This window comes from Periplaneta americana, chromosome 13 (assembly GCF_040183065.1).
Source record: "Periplaneta americana isolate PAMFEO1 chromosome 13, P.americana_PAMFEO1_priV1, whole genome shotgun sequence".
NCBI classification, from domain to species: domain Eukaryota; kingdom Metazoa; phylum Arthropoda; class Insecta; order Blattodea; family Blattidae; genus Periplaneta; species Periplaneta americana.
Window position 1 is genome coordinate 4710346 of NC_091129.1, and position 23227 is coordinate 4733572.

The 23227-nt window shown below is 36.1% G+C and overlaps 1 protein-coding gene across 1 annotated transcript; it reads left to right on the plus strand.

Moving 5' to 3' along the window:
* Window positions 1–663: 663 nt before the first annotated feature.
* Window positions 664–16638, plus strand: LOC138711540 (retinaldehyde-binding protein 1-like). The gene is made up of 4 exons (XM_069842721.1): window positions 664–907; window positions 4143–4253; window positions 9132–9237; window positions 15666–16638. Exons 1-4 carry the CDS (start codon window positions 671–673, stop codon window positions 15815–15817), a joined length of 606 nt encoding a protein of 201 aa, XP_069698822.1. The 5' UTR covers window positions 664–670; the 3' UTR covers window positions 15818–16638.
* The last annotated feature ends 6589 nt before the right edge of the window (window positions 16639–23227 follow it).

Below are 23227 nucleotides of genomic sequence, written 5' to 3' on the forward strand. Positions count from 1 at the left end.
GGTACCCACAGCGACAATGTCCAGATCGGAAGACATTTGTACGTCTCCATTACCGTCTGTGCGAGTATGGAAAATTTAACTCTCCTGGTTTGGGAAGGGGACGACCAAGATCTACAACTCCAGAAGTACAGGAGGAGATTCTGGAGGCTGTGAACATGACTTCTTCTATCAGCACACGAAGGGTAGCGTTGCAAGTCAATGTTCCTCATACGACTGTCTGGAGACTGTTGAAAGAGTATCAATTGTATCCTTATCATTTGCAACGTGTACAGGCCCTGTCACCAGCAGATTACCCTGCACGAGTTAGGTTCTGATCGTCTTCGCAAGTCAATGAGATATCGATGTGAGGTCTGTATTCAAGCAGGAGGTGGACATTTTGGACATCTTCTGTAATGACAACGACCTGCGGAAAGAAAAACGTTCCGGTGAATTTCAATGTTGTGAAGACCATAACTCGGAAATGAAGCATTTCCGGACTCATGTTGTAATGAACTATTTTGATTGTCTACATGTGGGAAAGACATACGTGAAATTATGCCCCGTATATTTGAAACATCCTGTAGAGTACATACATATTACATACATATATACATACATAGTAACATTGACTAATACATATGAGAAGATTATGCCAATATGTCTTCTCTTCTCCCGCAGGTACTGCATTCCTATGCCGGAGCTTACGGACAACCTAGACCGCGTTGTACCTATGGGCGTCCTAGATCCAGATTCCACATTCTTTGACTTAGACCTCGTCATAAAGGCTTTGATAATGCTGTCAGACGTCTTACTGCGTGAAGATCACCATCTATCCAATATCGGCATAATAGACATGAAGAACTACACGCTGGGTCACGTGACGAAAACTACTGTACCACAATTGAAGAAGTATTGCGTGGTTTTGTTCGTAAGTGGTTTGTGTTTTTATTGAGAATGAATATATATATATATATATATATATATATATATATAGGTTATTATTAAATATAAGTAAATGGAGAGTGCAACACGTCCGAGTAAAATCACTTGCTATATGATTGCACAATATTAAGGAAACAAAGGGAAATTCTAAGAAACAGCATTTCGAAGACAGTAAGTTGGCCACCTACCAAATATCAGCTTATAAAATTACATCTTCAACCATTCATCACTTTCATCAATTCAGTAGATTTTGAACACTTGCACAGTGGTCTAAAATCCATATTTAGGAGGACAAATACAGAAAAATGACATGTAAAAAAATGAAATTAAACCCTTAAATTATTTTTCCAATATAACTGAGTAACACTCAATTGATTATTTTAATCAGCGGAGGTGGCTGCATAGCGAGGTAAGAAGCCGGTAACATGCCACATTTCTCCACCCAGCTTTTTTACTCAGCAAGCGCCGCGAGTCTGCCGTTTTCTTTGTGCTGTAACTCTGTTGTAAGTGGTCGATTCCATTCATATTTGGTATCAACGTGTCAAGTAGTTCTTTGGGTATGTAACACTGTTTGTTTGTGTTACATTTAATGTTATTATAATATGTAAAATTAGCATGAATGGACACGGGACAAAATATAGTCCAAATATAACCATTGTGTGCAGACTTTGCTAAGGTAGAGAAAAAAAACCCTTAGGTTCGTCCAAAAATGAATTTTTTTTCACTTCCTCCACTATTTACCTCTATTTTAAATCTAGTCTTAAGGTGCGCAGATTTTCGGAAGTAATAATGTATGAGCACTATTCTTTCGAGGTGCAGTAGTGCAATTTTTCTCGGTTGCAGTTATTGCAATATCTGTGAACCGAATCTGCTTCCGCAGTATAATTCAGGGAATTGAAGATGACAGCTTGTTAATTATGTATCAAATAAGCTTCCCGAGTGCCCAAAAGGTGCAATAGTACCTAAAATGTTACATTCCCCCCCCATTAGATTTTGTCTAAATGCATCCCCCTGTAAGGGGCACTTCTGTTCATGCCAACGTAAACAGAGTTTGTACACAAATCATATGTACTAAGTGTAACTACTGTATAAAATTTCATAAAAATCTGTTAGATAGGACAAAAGTTACTAATTTTGTCTTATTGCGCCCCCCTATAAGGGGCGGTTACAGTTAGACCAACGTAATGAGAGCTTGTATACAAAACATATATGCTACCTGTAACTACTTTGTAAAATTTCATAAAAATTTGTTAAATAGGAGAAAAGTTACTAATTTTGTCTAATTGTGCCACCTAAAAGGGATAGTTCTCCTTCTACCAACGTAATCAGAACTTGTATACAAAACATATATGTTGCTTGTAACTGTTTTGTAAAATTTCATACAAATCTGTTAAATAGGAGAAAAGGTACTAATTTTGTCTAATTGCGCCCCCACTATAAGGGGTGGTTCCCCTTATACCAACGTAACGAGAGCTTGTGTACAAAACATACATGCTACCATTAACTACTTTATAAAATTTCATAAAAATCTGTTAAATAGGAGAAAAGTTACTTTTTTGTCTAATTGCGCCCCCTATAAGGGGTAGTCCCCCTTATACGAACGTAATCAGAGCTTGTATACAAAACATATATGCTACTTGTAACTGCTTTGTAAAATTTCATAAAAATCTGTTAACTAGGAGAAAAGTTACTAATTTTGTCTAATTGCGCCCCCACTATAAGGGGTGGTTCCCCTTATACCAACGTAACGAGAGCTTGTATACAAAACATATATGCTACATGTAACTGCTGTGTAAAATTTCATAAAAATCTGTTAAATAGGAGAAAAGTTACTAATCTTGTCTAATTGCGCCCCCTATAAGGGGTAGTTCCCCTTATACGAACGTAATCAGAGCTTGTATACAAAACATATATGCTACTTGTAACTACTTTGTAAAATTTCATAAAAATCTGTCAGGTAGGAGAAACGTTTCTAATTTTGTCTAAATGCGCCCCCTATAAGGGGCAGTTCCCCTTATACCAACGTAACGAGAGCTTGCATACAAAACATATATGCTACCTGTAACTACTGTGTAAAGTTTCATACAAATCTGTTAGGTAGCTGAAAAGTTATTAATATGTCCCGCTAAATTTGCATTCTAGACCACTGTGAATTGTAGGAATGCAATTCTTGTTAGGTTACACATATTTATCATTCACCTTTTATAAAATTAACATTTAAAAAAAAAACTCACAATTGCAATATATTCCTATCATATATATATATATATATATACGAGGCGCATCCAGAAAGTAAGTTTCCCTATTCAAAAAAAAAAAAAAAAGGAACACACACTTTCAGGAAAACATTTATTGGCAACAGGTACAGCAATGTTTCAGCTATTTTTCAACATAGCCGCCATCAGAATTGAGACACTTGTCGTATCGTGGGATCAACTTTTGTATCCCTCTGTCATAGAACTCTGCCGCCTGTGAATGGAACCAGCGTGTGACAGACGTCTTCTGCTCTTCGTCGTTGCCAAAACGCTCAACGGAGGACAGGAATTTCTTGAGGTACAAGAAAGAGGAAGAGGGGAAGGTGGAGGGGTAAGGGGAAGGGGAGGGGAGGGTGAGAGAGAATTAGTTTCGGCCCATAGACCTGACAGAGCTGCCGATGAATTTCAATTGGCGCAATGCTTTGTGCACTAAAGAACTTTATCACCGACCGAACCTCGCAGGCGGCGGGAGAAGGAATAAGAGCTTCCAGTTCGGACCACTGCTGCCACGCTACTGGCATCAGGCGGGACCTGTCCGTCTGGAATATGATTGATACGTCATAGATATATTACGCATGCGCAATTGACACGGGTAATTACGTTTACTTTCAAGGGGAAAATATCGGGAAACATACTTTCTGGATTCGCCTCGTACTTTCTTTTCTTTTTATTTAGGTTAAGCCATATATATATATATATATATATATATATATATATATATATATATGTATGTATTTGTATTAATTCTGTATCTTGTTTAGGTATGATCAATGTAAATAGGCAAAATAGACTAAATCGGAAGTATTCACCAATACAAATCCAAATGTATATTTTTCGTAGGAAACGCAAAATCTAAAACATGTAGTTTTACTCTGTAATGGAGCATGTTGTTTAAATAAATATATATAAATAAATAAATAAATATATATATATATATATATAATTAAATCTTTCTTGATTTTACAGAATACATACAAAATCCGTGCCAGAGCAATTCATTTCATCAACACACCACCATACGCTGGATATGTCTTGGAACTTATAAAATCTGTGATTGGCTCTAAGCTGGCAGCAAGGGTAAGTTTTCTCTTTATGTGAAATATAAATGGACATGAGCCGACTTCAGTAGTACAAAGTGTAACGTTAAATTTGCTGTTACTAGTCTACTTATTCACCATTGTCACCCCTCTTGCGAGGTATGAGTGACGAGCATAAATGCCTGCTTGCTCGTGTCTCCACATCCCGAGCAACATAGTTATAGCAAAATAATGTTCACATGACTGATTTACAGTCATAAAAGATTATATCCTTAAAGACTTGTCTATTTAAAGCATTAATTTTTTGGACGGTTTGTTAAAAATCTTCATTTCTACACAGTTGCCATGGAATCGGGATTGCATTGATCACTGGTAAACAAAATTAAACATAGTTTTTGTTAAAAGATAAGTCATGACTGATTCTTATAGAATTTTTCGTGCTGAAGCCACGTATGTGAAATATCTGGGTATCATTATTGATCAGAATTTAAAATGGCCTCATCACATTGCTTATCTTTGTAAGAGGCTTCGCAAAACAATTTATAAATTAGTTAATCTTCGATGCTACTTACCCATTAGAGTTCTACGAAATGTTTATTTGGCCATTATTCAGTCTATCATTCAATATGGTATAATTGTTTGGGGTGAAAGTACAAAAATTAGCCCGTTAAATTCACTACAAAAAACGAATAATTAAAATTTGCTAGAAGAAACGTTTCGATTACCCAACTAAATTAATTTATTCTGAATTTAATGTCGAACAAATTTATAAGCATACGCTGTTAAAATTTTATCATAAAAATCGTAATAAGTTTGTATTACAGACACACAATCATGACACAAGACGAAATATTAATTCAACATTAGTAGAACCTAAATGTCTCACATCTGCTGGTCTAAAGCATAGCATTGATTTTGGCCCTCTGTTGTACAATGCTTTAACTAAATTACACCCAGAACTTCTAACATGTAACCCACTAACACATAACAAGAAAGTTAGAAACGTGTTAATATCTTCAATTTGATTAAATAAATTTATAGCCTATGTGTATGTATTAATCAGCCTATATTATATTTGTATTCTATAATTTTGAAAAATATATTAGTCCTACTTTTCACGTGCGGTATTATTCTTCTCTAATGTTAATATTATATTGTGAATTTTATTAGTAACAACAATGTAATTTATTCGTCACAACAATAATTCCTTTCTACAATTCACCTTAAACGCTCTCGTCAACAATTGGATCTTCACTCAACACAGTATTCGTTACAGCACTCCACCGACGACAATGACAATTTACTTGGACTATTACGCACAACAATGAACTGTTAATCTTGACTAATATTTACAAAGCACTATTTACAAATCAGAACTACCAGTTCTCAGTTCACAGTTCTTCTATCTCAGTCACTCGAGTTCACGGTATCTCGAACCACAGACCTTCAGAGACAGTTCACTGTACTCGAACTCGGGTCCCTCCAACTGCGGTCCACTGCACTCGAACTCAGGTCCCTCCAACTGCGGTCCACTGCACTCGAACTCAGGCCTTCGGATGCTGATACAGTTGCGGACGCACACTCGAGTCGAACTCCGGTAGACAAGACCGGCTTCCTTGCTCTGGCTTTCTCACTGACTGAATAACTGAAAAACTGAAAACTGCTGCCGTTCCTTCGCGTCCGTAATTTATAACCACAGCGACGTAGCCTCGAAGGTTCCACGCGTCTCTAGAGATGGCACTCCAGAGAAATCCAGAGCCCTCTCCTCTCTACCAGCACCAGATGCGCGCGCACTCTCTCTCCACTTTCTCGCCGCGTTGGCCCTTTCCCCTCTTCGCCGCGCGCCATCACAAAATGCTCCGCGCGATCTTCTCTCTTGCGGGACGCTGGTCGTGAGTTCGAATCTCACGTCGATGTCACAATATTATATAATTCCATTGCCGCTGTAATTTAAATTTTAGTTCCTATTTCATTTTTTTTCTATATTGCTCTGATATTAATATTGCATTATATAATTTCTGTAACTGTAATTTTAATTTTTTTCCTATTTTATTTTATCTTATATTCTCTTATAGGTCTATTAATATTATATCTGAACTGCGACCGAACACGAGCGCTGCTCATTCGGTCTCAAATTTTGTTAATACTACTGTATCTCCTTTTTTCATATTGTTTGTATTATTTTATTTCTATTTCTCTTGTTTGTTTGTAATTATATATTCTTTATTCTGTATATTTAAATTTAAATAAATAAATAAATAAATAAATAAATAAATAAATAAATAAATAAATAAATAAATAAATAAATAAATAAATGATGTCAGATCTGTTTTCAAAAATTTTCTATAACCCAGGGTTTTTGAGTAATTATTTGACAAGTGCTTCAGACTTTTTCTAGTATAGATATCTTGTAACATTTTACCTAAAATGTGTGTGAAATAGATTTTAAACTGTACTTCACTTGAGAAACATCTCTTTTGAGTGACCAGAAGTAGCCTGATAATATTTGGGCTCCATTTTTCCTGGTAGCGCCTTTCCATTTCAGAAAAATCCTGACGAAAACGCTTCCCATATTCGTTGCTCACTACCCGAAGGTTTTGACGAAAGAAAAAATACATGAGAATCCAAGAAGTTATTTTCAATGATACATGACACCCCATCACAGTATAGCTCTGAATCACCTCGCTGATTTTTCTGTAATCATCTGATCTGTGGTTCTAGAAAGTGACAGTCTGTTCAATAATCAAGTAAGACATAATAATAAATATTAACAAATATTGTAATAATAAATAAGTGTTGCAGCTGTATTTGTTGTATCTTGAAAAGGTTGTATTCAGTTTGTGTTTCCAGTACTAAACTAATTTACAAAGCTAGAAAATAATACAATTTTTGTTATATGTGTTTTGGTACAGTCTGTCTAAAATTACTATAATTATTGTACCAGCGTCATTCTGAAATGCAAATCATGGAGTAGATATCACGACCACCTGCATGAGCCGCCAGAGCGCACAGTGGCTTTTGCAGCGAAACTACAAACAACTTGTAACAAGAGTTGAAATTGTGATTCAGTAGATAGGAATTTGTTTTATTTTCTAGGCTATATTTCGTTCATTTCGTAAGCTAATTTGTTATTGCTAATAATTCCCATTTCCATTACCTGGCATTGATACGTTAGTTATGGAAATATCCTACTCCCTTGCAAATTTAGTCTTTCAGGTAAAGCAGATTTGAATAATGTCAAGGGAAAAATTGTTCAGGGGCCGGGTATCGATCCCGGAACCTCTGGTTGAACGTACCAGCGCTCTTACCAACTGAGCTAGATTTGCATAATATATACGTCACTGTGTACGTTAACAGAAAACCACAATTCCAAGTCACACAGAGTTTGTGTGCACTCGATGTGGGTCTCTGGCATTTCGTCAGCCCACGCGAGTTGTGTGGATATAAAGGGAAAAGTTGAGATGGTGTCGGGTGGAGTTCCCGGGTAGCTCAGTTGGCAGAGCGCTGGTACGTTCAACCACAGGTCCCGGGATCGATACCCGGCCCCGGAAAAATTTTTCCCTTGAAATTGTTCAAATCTGCATTGCAGGGAGCTTTACCTGAAAGACTAGATTTGCATAATATATACGTCACTGTGTACGTTAACAGAAAACCACAATTCCAAGTCACACAGAGATTGTGTGCACTCGATGTGGGTCTCTGGCGTTTCGTCAGCCCACTCGAGTTGTGCGGATATAAAGGGAAAAGTTGAGACGGTGTCGGGTGGAGTTCCCGGGTAGCTCAGTTGGCAGAGCGCTGGTACGTTCAACCACAGGTCCCGGGATCGATACCCGGCCCCGAAACAATTTTTCCCTTGAAATTGTTCAAATCTGCATTGCAGGGAGCTTTACCTGAAAGACTAGATTTGCATAATATATACGTCACTGTGTACGTTAACAGAAAACCACAATTCCAAGTCACACAGAGATTGTGTGCACTCGATGTGGGTCTCTGGCGTTTCTTCAGCCCACGCGAGTTGTGCGGATATAAAGGGAAAAGTTGAGACGGTGTCGGGTGGAGTTCCCGGGTAGCTCAGTTGGCAGAGCACTGGTACATTCAACCAGAGGTCCCGGCATCGATACCCGGCTCCGGAACAAATTTTCCCTTGAAATTATTCAAATCTGCTTTGCAGGGAGCTTTACCTGAAAAACTAGATTTGCATAATATATACGTCACTGTGTACGTTAACAGAAAACCACAATTCCAAGTCACACAGAGATTGTGTGCACTCGATGTGGGTCTCTGGCGTTTCGTCAGCCCACGCGAGTTGTGCGGATATAAAGGGAAGAGTTGAGACGGTGTCGGGTGAAGTTCCCGGGTAGCTCAGTTGGTAAGAGCGCTGGTACGTTCAACCAGAGGTCCCGGGATCGGTACCCGGCCCCGGAAAAATTTTTTCCCTTGAAATTATCCTACTACCTTCTCCATGAACGTTTTGCCGATATGTATTCTGAAATGATTATATTCCAGTACTTCTATCATTTCATAAGGTGCAGTCTTAGAAATAATTGATACCGCATTGATATTTTCAGTGCCAGTTAGGAAGCACTACGCATAATCAGAGGGCAAGCGAACCACTAGTTGAGGTAATAAAAGTCGTTCTGTTTCGTTGTATACCGTCCCTAAGTAGCTAGTACAAGTGCCAGGGAAAAAAATTTAGTGTCAATAAAAAGTGCGTACAAGTGCCAGGGAAAAAAATTTAGTGTCAATAAAAAGTGCGATAAAATCTTTTTCACCACCAAGAGTCGAGCCGTCATTGTATCTAAGACTGTACATAAAATGATTTTTAAAATCGACTATGGACCTGTTCTGTCACTGTTAAGAAATGAACGTAACCTGAAGATAATTTTAATTCTTTCACTTTTTTTTTTTTTCGTTCCAGATACAAATTCACGGCACAGACTTGAGTGGTTTGCACAAACATATCCCCAAGCGACTACTACCTACTGAACATGGGGGAGATGCCGGTCCCATTGCTCGCTACCATGGTAACGTCCAGAATTTCTTATTTTCACATAAAACAAATGTAGAGAGTGAACCGTAAGTAATATCATTACTAGAGCCCGGATTTCCACGGAAACGCTTAGTTTTGTAAGCTTGTTACACTTCTTAAACTTCGGACATATTCGTTTTTCACTTATCTATTCCAAATAACCGTATTTCGTCCGTGCGTGTTTGTATTTTTTGGCCTTCTCTGGGAGAAAATTCATGCTTAATGCATATTTTTAAGATTCTACTTTTTATAGCACATATTTCGACTTTTATATTGCATATTTTTATCCTTTTCCCTCACTTTAATGCAAAATATATGTTAACTTGTACAGGGACATCATTTTATTTTTACTAACATTTTTAATATTAACTTGCCTATACCTCTGGATCAACGCCGTTTGCTACCCCGTTCCACGACTGGAGTTCGATGATACTGGCGTAATATATAAACAAATCACTTTACTAGGTATAGGAGGGAAGAAAAGTAGTTCATCCATTTACGTAAACTAGAAAATATTGCGCTTTTGAGTTTGATAATTTTCATTAGGTTTTTCTTTAATCAAAGTACAGTACTGTATTAAGAACAAGTGTTTTTACTCACGAAGTGAGTTATCCATGCCAACGTATTCATTATGCAGTGTATATTATACTGTCTACAACACATTAGCGTACAATATAGAGAATGAAGTTAAATTGAAAAATAATCATAATATGGATATTTAAACACATTTTTTTAAATGGTGGCCGTTCATTTCGGTACAGGCTTCAGTTCTAATGTGCATATTATCGCACTATAGACTATTGTACCTAATCCCAATTACCAGTTTCGTTCTTCGTACTAGTAACTCATGTTGAAATAATTCCGTATCTACTCTATAAAAGAATACCTTACGTACTGTAAATTCAATCTTCACTTCTGCCCGATCCGAAAAGATAAAATTACTCAGACATACTATCTACTGACCGTCCAAGTGGTTAAGTCGTAGGGTCGTAGAAATGGAGGAAATCACGTGACAGTTAATTACTTAACAAAGCCCTTTTATTTAAGTTATTTTGAACAGTTGTATAATATTACGTAGATGTCCAAATCCTAACAGAAATTAAAGTTCTCAGAAACGAGCTAAGACAGCCCAGCCACTAGCCTTTACAGAGAGACGAATAGAAGCAGGTGGGGAAAACCGGGATGCGACGTAAGCAAATGTACGACTGTACCTGTGAAAATATGATTCAATATTGAAAGCACTTTCGTCACTGGAAAACGTGAAAATATTTTTGAAACGTACTGTTTACTATGATCGTAAGTCTACTATGACTGTATATGCGGTCTTGGATCTGTGGGGAGGACGGTTGAACTTCATTAGTAGAAGGGGTGGGAGTGAAGTACATTAAAAAACTCAGGTACAATAAAAATTGAAGTAAAAATAAAATGATGTCCCTGTAAAATAGTGCTTCTTTTTTATGCATGTTGCTTCAAAGAATCTGATATTTCTACTTTATTTTTTTAGGAAAAAATAACAGAAAGCTACCGGTAAAAAAATATGGTTACGACGCATCCTACCTGACAACTAATCTTTGCATTTTCCACTAAAACCTCCTTTTCACATACTGGAATTTCCAACCCTCATCTCTGTTTTTTTTACTTGATTATTTCACGACGCTGTATCAACTACAAGATTATTTAGCGTCGCTGGAATTGGTGATGAGATAATATCTGGCGATATGAGGCTGAGAATTCACCGTAGATTACCTGACATTTGCCTTACGGTTGGGAGAACCTCAGGGAAAAAATCCAACCAGCCTAAGCGGGAATCGAACCCGCTCCCAAGCGTAACTCTGGATCGGCAGGCAAGCGCTTTAACCGACCGAGCTACGCCGGTGGCCTCCCCACCCCCAACCTCTCTCTCGTTACAAACAGGAGGTTAAAATACTGAAAAAAATGAAGGTGGAAGTAGCATGCTTGCAAACTGCAATTTATTTACTTTAGTATCGAATTATGAAGTGCTGCTATAGCTCCTGTTAGAACTGAAAGAGATTTTGCCTCAAAATGGATTGAGAGAAAAGAATTTCTAAAGACGGGCGGTGATGTAGTTTATTCCGATTGTTGTAATGAAGAGGTAAATACTTTTGTATTTTCAGGTGCGCAATAGCCTTGAGGTTAAGGTTTAACGCTACAAAATCAAAAGGTAACAGGTTCGATTCCCAATGGGGTTATGTCATGTGAAAATGTAAAAGACTTAAAATTCGACTTCACTTTGTCGCAAATTTCTTCGCTTAAGTATGCGCCTGTGACTTCTTGTGACGTATAAATATTATTTTCTCTATTCAAGAAAGTTCTTCTGACAAACACATGAGCTTAAGTGAGGAAAATCTGAGAAATTAATTATAATAGGCTACGTTATTTCAAAATAAAATAAAATTGTAGCGTAATTAATGTGGAATTTAATTTCGATAACGCAAAATTTAAATAATAGCTTCATTATACCTGTTTAGTCATTTGATAGTGCAATAATGCAGTCATGCTTACAGATTTTATACTGCATGGAAATTAAGGCTTCAGTCATTAATTTCGACCGGTAATCCTTTGAGATATTTTAAACCCAACATTTGAATACAATTTTATTCCTTTCTGCTTCCTTTTCGAGATAGAAATTGTTTTATATATGAAATACTATTTCATAATGTGTTTTGCGAAAGTCATTGATTTAATACCCAATATGCTCAGTCAATTTAAGACTGCAGTGTATTATCAAAAGTAATCTCACTAGACGTTTTGATTTATCTAGAGAAAATCAAAACTCGAGTGGGATTTAATTGACTATTACACGATTAGAAGAAAGTATATAAAGATTAGAAGTAACGAAGTACTCCAATACAATAAAATATTAATTGACTTACGAAAATACAACTGTCTTCAAATGTATTATTGTACCATCTTAACATTACATATATTACGCTAGATGCATGCTAGATGGTAGTAGTGAGCAATGCCTTCTCATAGAGAAGTTCTCGATCTATTATACACGATGGCAATGTTACTAGTCAAGAAGGCTTTGTTGATTCAGTTTCATTTTTATTAAAATGCAACATTCCACTTCAATTATCCGAATCCGAGTAATCAACGTCACTTGACAGATGTTTTTCAATAAATCTTAATATTAAACAATCTCTGATACGTGACTATCCATAATATCATATAGCAGAAGCTATAACATAACCTAACTAATATACACAAGTGTTAGAAAAGTTTTAATCAACGACGATGACATGAAAAATAAACATGAATAATATTAAAAGGAATAATTATTGAATGTACAATTTTCAAATTTGAATGTGGTTGGTGGTTCAATTGATGTTATATTGGACGTGTGCGTAATAGAAGTGGAAATCGGTGATTTAGGCCTACATGGTGTATTCAACTTATTCAGAATTTCCGAATGAATAATTTTAAAAGGAATAATTATTGAATGTACAATTTTCAAATTTGAATGTGGTAGGTGGTTCAATTGATGGACGTGTGCGTAATAGAAGTGGAACTCGTTGATTTAGGCCTACATGGTGTATTCAACTTATTCAGGATTTCCGAATGGTGCTCTTCATTTATTTGTAAATCGGATTTCTGAAGATGCATAGGTATGATCAGTGATCTTTATTAATTCTTGTTCTTTAATGCCAATGCGAGTCATATTTGAAACTACTGTGCATCGACTGGAGTGGTTTGTAATTTTATATATATATATATTTTTTTTTTTTTGACGTCCAGACCAGCGCAGTTTCAAATGATGGCAAACAAAGAAACAAATGCTAGGGACGCGATAAAATTAAACAAATGCTAGGGACGCGATAAAATTAAACAAATGCTAGGGACGCGATAAAATTGCGCGATAAGCAGCCATGATTGGTTGAAATACGTCCTTTCGTACCGTTTAATTGGTCAAAAGTAGTGTGACGTAGTAAGAGTGTAATAGTCATTGTAAACGACTGAAAGAATTTTAGTTTTGTACTTTAAATTTGCAGGAATTTAATAACAACAAAGGTAAGCTTTAGGTTCTGTAATAAAATTTTGTAATGCTACATTTGTTCGGATCAAATTTCTGCACATTTAAATGACATAACTGTAAACATTTTTTCAGTCATTCATTATCATAATACACTGCCCTCTTACATAGACTGAGAATATTGCGAATTCAATCTATGGATTTCCCAAAACACGCTAGAAAATATTTGATATGATTTTCATCCCGAAATGGAATGAAAACGGAGCAAAATACTCGTATATTAACCTTTTTCGTTTGAAATATCTCAAAGAATGGTATCTTGAAATTAATTACTTTGCATACGGTTCACCCTGTGTGTGTATATATATATATATATATATATATATATATATATATATATATACAGACGTGGACAAATTATTAACAAAACTGACGATTTTTATGATAATTCTGTTCACAAAATTTGACTTTTTAATTTAGATTACGGTTGATAATTTTGCATATTTCTATCATTACAATAAAAATCTTCAATTTTGCTAATAATTTATAAATTAGCAAAAATGTCAACTACAGTCTAAATTGAAGAGTCAAATTTTGTAAAACTATAAAATTAAAAATCTTCAGTTTTGCTAATAATTTGAAAATATCCAAAATGTCAACTGTATTCCAAATTGAAGAATCGAATTTTGTAAAAATATATAATAAAAATCTTCAGTTTTGCTAATAATTTGTAAATATGCAAAAATATCCAATGTAGTCCAAATTGAAGAGTTAAATTTTCTAAAAATATACAATACAAACCTTCAATTTTGCTAATAATTTGGAAATACGCAAAAAATGTCAAATGTAGTCTAAATTGAAGAATCATATTTTGTAAAAATATATTGTAAAAATATTCAATTTTGCTAATAATTTGTCCACATCTGTATATGCAGATAATTAGGTGTATGCAGGTAGGTGGCTAGATGGATGGCTTGGCGAACAGAGTTAACTTCAGTATTCTTTTGTTTTCAGCAAAGGGTTGAAGCAGGATAGGAGAAAAAATGACTTAAGGAAGTGGAATAGGGAGAGGAGTACCCTGTTCCACATCTACTTGGAGGATTTGGTGAAGAACTCTTTTCAGAACCTGGGATGAGTGATAGTAGGAGGAAGAAGAATAAAATGTATAAGATTTGCAGATGGTATGACGCTGTTAGCAGAAGAGGAGATGATACTAAGGGATATGCTACTGGAGCTAAAAATGTTACGTTTTATTTAACGACGCTCGCATCTGCACAGGTTATATCAGCGTCGCCGGATATGCCGGAATTTTGTCCCGCAGGAGTTCTTTTACATGCCAGTAAATCTACTGACATGAGCCTGTCGCATTTAAGCACACTTAAATGCCATCGACCTGGCCCGGGATCGAACCCGCAACCTCTGGAGCTAAATGACAGATGGGAGAAGTGTGGGATGAAGATAAATGCAAATAAGACGAAGATGATGGTAATAAGAAGGAAACTAAAAAAATGTAAACTTGCGAATTCAAAATGAGGCAGTAGAGCAAGTGGACAGCTTCAAATACTTGGGTTGTACTGTAAGCAGTAACACGAGCTGCTGCCAGGAAGTCAAAAGGAGGATAGCAATGGCTAAGGAAGCTTTTGATAGAAAAAGGAGTATCTTCTGCGGATGGGGCAGAAACATGGACATTACGACGAAGTGAAGAGAAACGACTAGAAACATTTGAAATGTGGATATGGAGAAGGATGGAGCGTGTGAAATGAACAAACAGAATAAGAAACGAAGCTGTGTTGGAAAGAGTGGGTGAGGAAAGAATGATGCCGAAACTGATCAGAAAGAGGAAAAGAAATTGGCTAGGTCACTGATTGAAAAGAAACGGCCTACTGAAGGATGCACTGGAAGGAAATATGTGGATGATATGACGAGACAAAGAGGAAGTAAAAAAATGAGTAAGATTCGAGAATGCTGGGTTTGTAGTGAAAGGCCTGCCCTTGGGCAGATCACTAAGAATGAATGTTTTCAACTTGATTAAAAATAACAATTAAATACCACCGTCAGGTATAATCGTATTATGCCTGAGCGAAAATTTTATTTTAACAGTTTATAAACGAATAAGCAATCATTAACGGGTTATTTTTTAATATTGTGTCCCTCTTCTTCACTAAAAGAAATTGACGGACTCTGTGGAAATCGTCTTTAACAGCGTGGATTGTACACGAAATTAGATTATCTGCGTTGTCTCTCTCCATGTATACGTCGTATTTTGCGGGATAGATCTACACTTCTACTTGCCTCCGATGCATCTGAAGATATTTCCAATGTCCTCTAGACGTGAGGAAAATGGAATTTGAATTGTTAAGAGTAGTAAATTTCATGTGTATTCACATGATAAGAGGAAGACATTTTAATTACATAATTTCATGTTTCAGAGGCATGGATAAAGAAGATGGCGACCTACAACGACTGGTACAAGGAACAAGAGAACGTGAAATCCGACGAAACTAAGAGGCAAGGACGAAGTAGAACCTGCGGAGATTTGTTCGGTATCGAGGGATCCTTCAGGAAACTGAACGTCGATTAGGAAAACAGAAGATCCCTATTAAATACAAAGACTTTCACTTGCAGCAATTTTAAGTGGTCTTTTCCTGGTCCTTTAAGCTGCAATCTTAGGGTCGATTTCACCAAACATATTTAACTTTTATCATCACTTTACTTACTTACTTACTTACTGGCTTTTAATGAACACGGAGGTTCACTGCCGACCTCACATAAGCCCGCCATTGGTTCCTATCCCGAGAAAGATTAATCTATTCTCTATCATCATATCCCACCTCCCTCAAATCCATTTTAATATCATCCTCCCATCTACGTCTCGGCCCCCCTAAAGGTCTTTTTCCCTCCGGCCTCCCAACTAACACTCTATATGCATTTCTGCATTCGCCCCTACGTGCTACATGCCCTGCCCATCCCAAACGTCTGGATTTAATGTTCCTAATTATGTCAGGTGAAGAATACAATGCGTGCAGCTCTGTGTTGTTGTAACTTTCTCCATTCTCCTGTAACTTCATCCCTCTTAGCCCCAAATATTTTCGTAAGCACCTTATTCTCAAACACCCTTAACCTATGTTCCTCTCTCAAAGTGAGAGTCCAAGTTTCACAACCATACAGAACAACCGGTAATATAACTGTTTTATAAATTCTAACTTTCAGATTTTTTGACAGCAGACTAGATGATAAAAGCTTCTCAACCGAATAATAACAGGCATTTCCCATATTTATTCTGTGTTTAATTTCCTCCAGAGAGTGTCATTTATATTTGTTACTGTTGCTCGAAGATATTTGAATTTTTCCACCCCTTCGAAGGATAAATCTCCAATTTTTATATTTCCATTTCGTACAATATTCTGGTCACGAGACATAATCATATACTTTGTCTTTTCTGGATTTACTTCCAAACCGATCGCTTTACTTGCTTCAAGTAAAATTCCCGTGTTTTCCCTAATCGTTTGTGGATTTTCTCCTAACATATTCACGTCATCCGCATAGACAAGCAGCTTGATGTAACCCGTTCAATTCCAAACCCTCTCTGTTATCCTGGACTGTCCTAATGGCATACTCTAGAGTGAAGTTAAAAAGTAAAGGTGATAGTGCATCTCCTTCCTTTAGCCCACAATGAATTGGAAACGCATATGACAGAAACTGACCTATACGGAGTCTGCTGTACGTTTCACTGAGACAAATTTTAATTAATGGAACTAGTTTCTTGGAAATACCAAATTCAATAAGGAAATCATATAAAACTTCTCTCTTAACCGAGTCAAATGCCTTTTTAAATAATAATAATAATAATAATAATAATAATAATAATAATAATAATAATAATAATAATAATAATAATAATAATAATCAGAATGGCACAAGTAATTCGCGAGAAAGAAGCTAGAAAGTGCCTGAAGACAGTTCTTCTGTTCGTGAAATAAGCCTAGTTATAAATTTTAAGTGGAAAAATGATAATGTGATAACTGGAAATATTGCTGTTCGTAAATAGTAATGATTAATACAAAATAATGTAAGCGTTGAGTATCGGAGAGAAGGTTAAAGGCGAATTTGAAATACAAGCAAAAGGAGCCAAAATAGAACAGTCTTTATCACGACAACATTTGAAGCTACTTGTTCTGTAGGATTACCGCACCAACTGTTCAAAAGTGATGACTGTGATAGGAGACCGGTGGCAAATTTATCGATGTATTTCACCGTTTATGGAAGCCACAGTGCAGGAGAGGTATAAGCGATGCCATCTAGTGATCTAGATAATATGAAAATGAGATGCCGCTCGATATACTCTCTGTTCAAAGTTATGACGGTGTTCCTGTTTTGAGCTGTCAAGAGTGTTGGGTTGAGGCCCCGACCACAAAAATATTATAACAGATCGGTCATCCCCATGTTAAAAACGGTAACATGTGGAAGAGAACAACCACCTGAATCGCCACTGTCGATTGGTAACGACCGCTAGACGAAATTACAGTTGCTCCATGCAAATTCAAATGAGAGTTATAACGTGATATTGTGCAGTTGCTAGATGGCAGCACAGTACAATTGATAAAAGTATTTGCATTCAAAATCAATAAGGCTAATCATTCTGTTAAAATTTGATCCGGGCTTCAATGACACAGAAAGAGATACCACTCACTTTATTGGCTGCAACGCACATGAGCTAAATACGAGCTAGATTGGTAGCTATTCTGCTCAAACGTCTGTCATCTCTTATACAGGGTGGAACTGAAATAACCTTGCATATTGAAAATGACGATAGGGTACACTGAAATGAATAGAAAATCGGTTTTACGTTTTGCGATTAAATGCACGGTTAATTATAAAATTAAATTTAAAGTGAAAATTGTTTAGATCCCAAAAGTTCTAAATGTCCACCTTTGAAAGAAGCCACGTATGTCAAATATCTGGGTATCATTATTGATCAGAATTTAAAATGGCCTCATCACATTACTTATCTTTGTAAGAGGCTTCGTAAACAATTTATAAATTCGTTAATCTTCGATGCTACTTACCTATTAGAGTTCTACGAAATGTTTATTTGGCCATTATTCAGTCTATCATTCAATATGGTATAATTGTTTGGGGTGGAAGTACAAAAATTAATCTTAGCCCGTTAAATTTACTACAAAAACGAATAATTAAAATTTGTTTGAAGAAACGTTTCGATTATCCAACTAAATTAATTTATTCTGAATTTAATGTACTTAATATTGAACAAATTTATAAGTATAAGCTGTTAAAATTTTATCATAAAAATCGTAATAAGTTTGTATTACAGACACACAATTATGACACAAGACGAAATATTAATTCAACATTAGTAGAACCTAAATGTCTCACATCTGCTGGTCTAAAGCATAGCATAAATTTTGGCCCTCGGTTGTACAATGTTTTAACTAAATTACACCCAGAACTTCTAACATCTAACACACTAACATATAACAAGAAAATTAGAAACGTGTTAATATCTTCAATTTGATTACATAAATTTATAGCCTATGTGTATGAATTAATCAACCTATATTATATTTGTATTCTATAATTTTGAAATATATATTAGTCCTACTTTTCACGTGCGATATTATTCTTCTCTAGTGTTAATATTATATTATATAATTCCATTGCCGCTGTAATTATAGTTTAGTTCCTATTTTATTTTACTTATATATTTATATTATTATTATTTTTTATTTTAATATTATATCTGAACTGCGACCGAGCACGAGTGCTGCTCATTCGGTCTCAAATTTTGTTAATACTACTGTATCTTCTTTTTATATTGCTTGTATTATTTTATTTGTATTTCTCTTTGTTTGTTTTGTAATTATATTTCTTTATTCTGTATATTTGAAATAAATAAAATTGAAATAAAAATTGAAAGTTTCAGCCGTCCAGCAACATCGTCGTTAACACACTTTTCTCGAGATACAGATGTAAGAGGTTAACGAACTCGGTGTATATCGCTAGATGAGATTTTCTCTAGCGCTATGTTGCAACCTTACCGCACCGTGCAATGGCTTCAAATTAGAGGTTTTTAAAATTAAATTTATACAAAAGTGTCCACAGTATTGAAACACGCCAGAGGGATAAATTTTTCTTCATTAATTTTCCTATCGATATGAAACAGAAATCACGATCCTACTCGCAATATTTACCGAATAAGAGATTGTTAAACATTTGAGAAAAAAAGAACATTTTCTGTCCTTGAAAAAAACCTATTAACATTCCCCCAATATGATATTATAGTTGTTTTTGTTACCTATGATATGAGCTATTGGCTCTGAAAATCTTCAAAGCTCTTTCACTTCCACCCCGTATAGGGATGGGAAGTCTGATACCTTAGAAAGAATCAGTTCATTAAGTTGTAATCAACCATTAAAAGTATTTGTTCATTTGATTAATTCATTTTGCTCCTCATTTGTTTCAGAAATGATTCTAGACCATTATGAACAATGAATTTGCATTTCCATTCAGCGATATCCTTCGTTGGTTACTATATTGCTTCACGTTCACTTGTTTCTTACTAGATGACAGAATATTGCAGTTAACCGAATTAGTAGAGGTAATTGACGTGGTAAGAAATGGAAATGGTCATCTGGCAGTCGAGTTACTATAAAGAATTTAATGACATACTTAATCCTAAGAAGAAGAGTAATGTGTATACAAAATTACCTAAAGGCGTGACATTTTGTGATTTTTAAAATTTCAGTACTTGAATATATTATTAAAATAGCTTTTATAGATGTACAGCGGACTCTCCTAAGTTCGACTGAACAGAATTGAAATTTCAGTCCAATAAGGATAGTGGGTGTGGCAGGTGAAATGAATACTAAATCTTATTGGTTATCCATCAACGAATACAGTACTGTACTTGCATTTCCTGCCCGCCCCGAGACTTGTGTATGCGCTTCTAGTACCACAGTGGGTTTCGAAAGTTCCGTCTCACAAACGGCACAATTCTCAAATAGAAAAAGAAGAGTTAATTAATTTAAAATCATGATCAATATGGATGTCCTAATCAATAAAACATTCTGTTTTCCTTTAACAAAAGTATCACTACAAAACACAGAACCAATTCCCATTCAAATGGCAAACCCATTTCTTAGTGCCCGTATAGGGGCGTGTCTAACTACGTATGCAGTCGAACTATAGACCACGCCTGCACAAACAGCGCTCAACGAGCACGCGCGCTCCTTCGGAGCGGGAGAGCTGTGTTTACCTCTCGCCGAAACGGAGAGGAAGATCAAAGACGATTTATAGTATACGAAGATACGTCAGAATGACGTAGACTTACTATAGGTAGAGGAGAGGGAAACGACCACTCAGCTATCTAGTGGAGTGCAGTGTGTAGGCCTATTCTCAGTAACTGTTTCACGTTGCTTACCTACTGCTACAGTACAGTATGGAGGAATCTAAAAGACGGAACATAACATTTAACATTTAACGATTTACAGCTCGAACTTATTGATCTGCAATGTGACCTAAGGGCTAAAGATCGTTTGAATAATACTACTAGCCTGGTTGAGTTTTACAAGACTAAACATTAGCAATAATATCCACGACTACACAGGCTGGCTGTGAAAATGATTGCTATGTTTGGCTCAACATTTATATTTGTGAGCAACTGTTTTCTATAATCAACTTTAATAAAGGCAGACATCGAACATCTGTAACTGATGTTTCATTACGATCAGTAGGCTACTGTGCCTTTCAGCTGCCAACAGCATAAAATCCCGTTTTGATGTACTGATAAATAAAAATATAACAAAATGATATTGTACATTTAAGTAGCTATAGAATTTCTATTACTTCCGTAAAATAAATATTTCTTTATTAATTAATAATGGTCCAAGATAGTTTTGCAAACACTGAACGGGAATTCATTTCATAAGCACTCGTAATAGTACTTCCTTTTGTGTATATTTTGTACGAGATCACCCCTTCTTCCAGTCCACCCTTATGCAGGGCGGAGCTATTATCTGCATTCCGCTCATGAGCTGTGAGCCGGCTCGGAGAGTGCAAATCTTGTGCAGGCCTGCTATAGAATGTCGAACTTGTATTATGTCAAACTTAAGAGCTTGCACTGTACTATTCATATTTTTTTGTTCAATGCATTTTTCTATATGTTTAATTTGATATATTTAATCTTCAAACACAATTTATTTCATAAATTGTTCAGAGATTCTGTATTATTGCGTTTAGGGCAATTTTTAAAAAATTGACGAGCAACAATAGCTTTTATATCGATACCAATAGTTAAAAATGCAGTAATTATGAATAAGTTGACCTGTATAAATTAAATTACGACTCAATAATAATTTAATTAGTCTAAGGTGGTAATCAAAAAGTACATTATTAAGATACTGCGAAAAAAGAAATTTTATTTTCTACCCATTTCAAAACTTTTACTTGGTTATTTTTATTTAACGACGCTCGCAACTGCAGAGGTTATATCAGCGTCGCCGGATGTTCCGGAATTTTGTCCCGCAGGAGTTCTTTTACATGCCAGTAAATCTACTGACATAAGCCTGTCGCATTTAAGCACACTTAAATGCCACCGACCTGGCCCGGGATCGAACCCGCAAACTTGGGCATAGGAGGCCAGCGATATACCAACTTGCCAACCAGGTCGACACTTCGTTATTTAACGACGCTGTATCAAGTAATAGGTTATTTAGCGTCTGTGGTATTGATGATAGCGAGAAGATATTTGGCGAGATGAGGCCGAGGATTCGCCATAGATTACCTGACATTCGCCTTACGATTGGGGATATGTCGGAAAAAATCCAACGAGGTAATAAGCTTAAGAAGGAATCGATCCCATGCCCTAGCTGAGCTCCGAATCAGAGAAAAAACCCAGTAGCTTCTCGCTTACAGAAACTTGAGAAAAGGCTGTATTCTCTGCGTAGTGTAGCGTAGATAACAAGCCAGAAGCCCAGCGGCATAGCCTGAACGCTGCCACAGTCGTCCGTCACCTGGCAACGCCAAGAGTCACTTCAGAGTGGGTTAGTATTTTGTTTTGTGCGTCTGGGCAGCCGAATTGAGGTCAAGGCAGTCTTAAGGCTGGGCGTACACTTACCGGTAAACATACGGAAGAACTTCTCTGGCTGGGTCTGATTTATTTTTGATGTGATCCGAAATTTAGCTTAGCAACTGAGTAAAATCAGGAGATAACAACGGGCTACGTTGGTTTCTGAGTCCTCACCACTGGACTGAAGGACTGGGGGTCTTTATCTTGCTTTTTACCATGTTAACCAGCTTTGTTATTTGACAATACCTAATGTTCCTTAGTTCTATCAACAAACACATTGAGCAATTCTAGGACTTTATGGTTGATTGTACACTTCTGCTTCAACTACAACTACCACCACTATTCTCGCTACCAGAATTACCACCATCACCACCACCACTACCACTACTACAGGGACATCATTTTATTTTTACTTGCATTTTATTGTACCTGCATTTCTGAATGTACTTCACTCTCACCCCTTCACTAATGTCCTTGCTCCCGTCAGACACACAAACTTACGGCCGCTGTTGCATTCGAAGTCTTCAAGCAGTGAAGTAAACACTGCAGTGTATAGTGTGTTTCAGAAATATGGTTGCGTTTTCCATAGAAGAAAGAACCTATATTAATAATATCGTACTAAAAATTATATTCAAGAAACGATAAATTCAATTTCAGAGAATATGCTTCAAAATGTTTTTAATAATATGCGTACTGAATTGAAGCCTGCATTGTAATGAACGGCAACCATTTTCAGCAACTTGTTTAAAAATTCAGATTAGCTTATTTTGAATTGAGGTGGCTAGAAGCAAAGGAATGCTAGTGGCATTTGTAACAACATGAGTTAAGTGCATCCAGTGTAAGCTAAAGTATCTAAAATTTTAGTGGTAAAGGGATATTTTAATCGCATCACACATTAAAATGTAA